Below are 3,341 nucleotides of genomic sequence, written 5' to 3'. Positions count from 1 at the left end.
AGCCAGGATGGTCTCGATCTCCTGACCTCGTGATCCACCCACCTCGGCCTCCCAAAGTGCTGGGATTACAGGCTTGAGCCACCGCGCCCGGCCACATACTGCATTTTAAGTGTGGGAGGAATAAATGCCTTTTGGAGGATTTCTTGACCCAAATCATCCAATTCCAGAAATAATAAGATATCACTTTTTTCTGAGTTTGATGGATGTGATTTTAAAACGACATGAATTAACCCCTTGAATAAGGTGCTCAGCATTTCCTTTCTCTTTAATATGTATTTTCTCACCTCATAGGGGAGAAGCCTTTCAACTGCAGCTGGGATGGCTGTGATAAAAAGTTTGCTCGTTCGGATGAGCTGTCTCGCCACCGCAGAACTCACACAGGGGAGAAGAAGTTTGTGTGCCCGGTGTGTGACCGACGTTTCATGCGCAGTGACCACCTGACGAAGCATGCCCGGCGCCACATGACGACCAAGAAGATCCCAGGCTGGCAGGCAGAGGTTGGCAAGCTGAACAGAATCGCCTCTGCAGAGAGCCCAGGGAGCCCACTGTTCACCATGCCAGCCTCTGCCTGAAAGGTCCCCTGGGATATCACTCATGGGGTTTTTAAAAACCTTCTTTTCAGGAATGGAACTGATGGATTTCTCTCCCACTGCCTCACCCAAAAAAAAATGGTCTTGGGGAGCTAGGGGAAGATCGGGGAGCTGGTTTTGATGAAAGTATGTTAACTTTCCTTTCCACTTGGGACCCTATTCAGTATCTTTTGTAGTTTCAGAAGATTTTTTGTTTTGTTTTTTTTAAAGAAATGGTAGAAAATTTGATAATCTAAATCACCAGCATTCAAACAAATATTTCGGCAATAAAGTTTACAAAATGGATTTTTACGACCTTTCTATTGATGTTTTGTAGAAATAAGACAGGGTACTAATTTTTATACTGTTTTTTATAAAAATATTTATATTGTTGGTGCTCAAATCACCAATTTCTAGCTAGATCATTTTGCAACCTTCTTTTCAGCATTTAATAACAAAGTTTTTTAAAATGACCCATCTTTTAGTAAACTTGACATGTTATTCCACCAAAAAAATCACAAGTTATCTGGCCTTTGAGATCTTTTTGGAATTGGACCTGGTTGAATAAGGACCTCATAAAAGGGAAAAATAAATTTTGCAGTCAGCTTCTTCATAACATTGTCAAGGAAATTCTAGGCAATCATTCCTGTCACCCAAGAACTAGAATTTTGGTTGACTGGAACTAGTGAGCTGTGTCCCTGGTGTGTCATGAAGGATGGACCCCAGCAAGTAACATGAGCCACTGGGCAGATCCCAGGGACCAGTACTTGCTGCAGGATCTAGTCTGTGTGTAATAGTCTTGGCCATGGCTCTGCTGAAAGCAAGCCATTCAGTTTCTTGTTTGTACCTAAAACACCAAAAAAGATAAACACTGAAATCCAGCCGCTTTGTCCATGGTCAGTTGACTCCTTTTGCTGTGGCTGCATCCATACTGCATTGTGGGTAGAGTAACTTCCCAGAAAAAAAGGAAATGTCTGCAGTGGTTGGATGAACTTTCTGCCAGAGTACAGCTTAGCTGAGGTGAGATTCATGTGCAGGCAGGCAGTGCCAAGATTCTGCTGCTTTTGTTTGCCAAATACTAGAAACGCAAGGAAATGCAAGTTACGCTAAATGGCGGTAATACTAGCCAACTGCGTTTCTGTTCATTTTGTTTGAAGGAAACTTTTTTGACCAAACAGAATATTACTTGGAATGGTGTGTTTTACAGTCTACCTAGAAAATGGACGTTTTTCAACTGTGTGAGCACGTCATAGATAAACGAGAGAATGTGGCCGCCTGTGTTCAAGAAGCCACTGACACTGGTTTTTGTTAAACATTGGAAGTTCAGGCAATGGAATAAATGTAGGAACATACAGAACATTGCACTAATTTAATTTGATGGCCTGGGAATTTTTTTTATTGTGCAGTATGTATTTAAAGTTTGTGTGTTAATTATCGGCATTTACCTTTATTAAAATGATGGTAAGGTGGAATATTGAGTAAAATTAGGTTTTGTGTTTTATTTTTTGTAGTCTGATAAAATCTCCACCTGGTCATTCATTGTATGTTACTTGATACCCGTTAACTTGCCCCTTAGTATCAGCTGTTACTTGGCACACATGTGTTTTTCAGAGGTTTTCAGTTTGGACACTCCATAGGTGAGTGTCCTGTCATCGTGAGACAGTGCAGTTGCTGTCTTATGTTGTGCATAGTTCGTGTTTCCTCACCACCCAGTCCTTTCTCCTGCTCATCAAAATAAGCATAAACATTTTTGTACACTATAAATGGCATCAAATTTGGATATTTTTCTTAATTATGACATGCAAGGTAGTGTTAGTCCTGCTAGTATTCTGGTGGATAAGGTCTTTTGAGTATTTGGTTGCTTGTCACAGAACATTCTCCAAGTAGTGCTATTTCTAAAGAAGAGATACAGGTTGAAAATGGTTTTAATTTACACTTCCATTTCCTGATTACATTTGGAAATACTTTGTGTAAACCATCCCCCTTCCACCTCCATTTGTCTGTTGAAAGATTTTAAGTTGGAAACAGTTCCTGTCTGAAAACTATTCTGAGAACCACAAACCTTGTGTGTGGATTCAGCATGGAGCCCCTCAGCTGGCGGCTGTGGGTGCTGATGGCCGCTGGAGAGGCGGGCTCCCCTCGTGCACTTTATTGCCTGGGCAGTTTTGCTTGATCTTTTGTGACTTTGAGCCTTTTAAGTAGTTTGAATAAGACTTAAAATGTTTCATAATTATGTTTTATGTAACAGACTTTGACATTATTTAAATGAGTATGTAACTTCTTTCTTTGAATCATATAAAACTTGATTTTAAACTGGACATGTGTCCTGTGTCATTTAACTGTGCCTGGTGGCCTAAGTATACCTAGAGAGTTTTTGGAAGAGTCTATAAAATTCATGGTGTATTGGCTCAAACTAAACTCTCTTCTTTGTTTTCTGGAGTTTTATTCTGTTTCTTTAGGTTCTTTGGAGGGTCCTTTCCGGAAAAAAGTGTGTGAAGAGCTGGGTGTGGTGGCTCACACCTGTAATCCCAGCACTTCGGGGAGTTGAAGCAGGAGGATCCCTTGAGCCCAGGAATTTGAGGCGGCCGTGAGCTACGATCACACCACTGCACCCTAGCCTGAGTGACAGAGCAAGACCCTGTCTCAAAAAGCCAACATGTGAAGTGGCCACTCTGGCAGTGGGTCGGGTCCAGGCAGACCCAGTAGTGTGCCGGGTGACCCTGTGGCCGTCAGTGCTCATGCCCTTTCTGTATCAGGGGGTGGCTGCAAAGA

General features: G+C 41.9%; 1 protein-coding gene across 2 annotated transcripts in view; it reads left to right on the top strand.

Annotated features, from left to right (window-relative positions):
• Positions 1 to 2,885, top strand: part of KLF11 (Kruppel-like factor 11) — a 13,045-nt gene extending 10,160 nt beyond the window's left edge. For both annotated transcript variants that reach the window (XM_011965303.1, XM_011965302.1), the window contains exon 4: positions 292 to 2,885. In XM_011965303.1, the coding sequence (XP_011820693.1) occupies positions 292 to 572 (281 nt within the window). In that variant the 3' untranslated portion in view covers positions 573 to 2,885. The remainder of the gene's footprint in view (positions 1 to 291) is intronic.
• Positions 2,886 to 3,341: the final 456 nt, after the last annotated feature.

Source organism: Mandrillus leucophaeus, unplaced genomic scaffold (assembly GCF_000951045.1).
Source record: "Mandrillus leucophaeus isolate KB7577 unplaced genomic scaffold, Mleu.le_1.0 Scaffold72, whole genome shotgun sequence".
Lineage (NCBI taxonomy): Eukaryota > Metazoa > Chordata > Mammalia > Primates > Cercopithecidae > Mandrillus > Mandrillus leucophaeus.
Note: the sequence above shows the minus strand (reverse complement) of the source record. Positions and strands in the feature narration are given on the sequence as shown.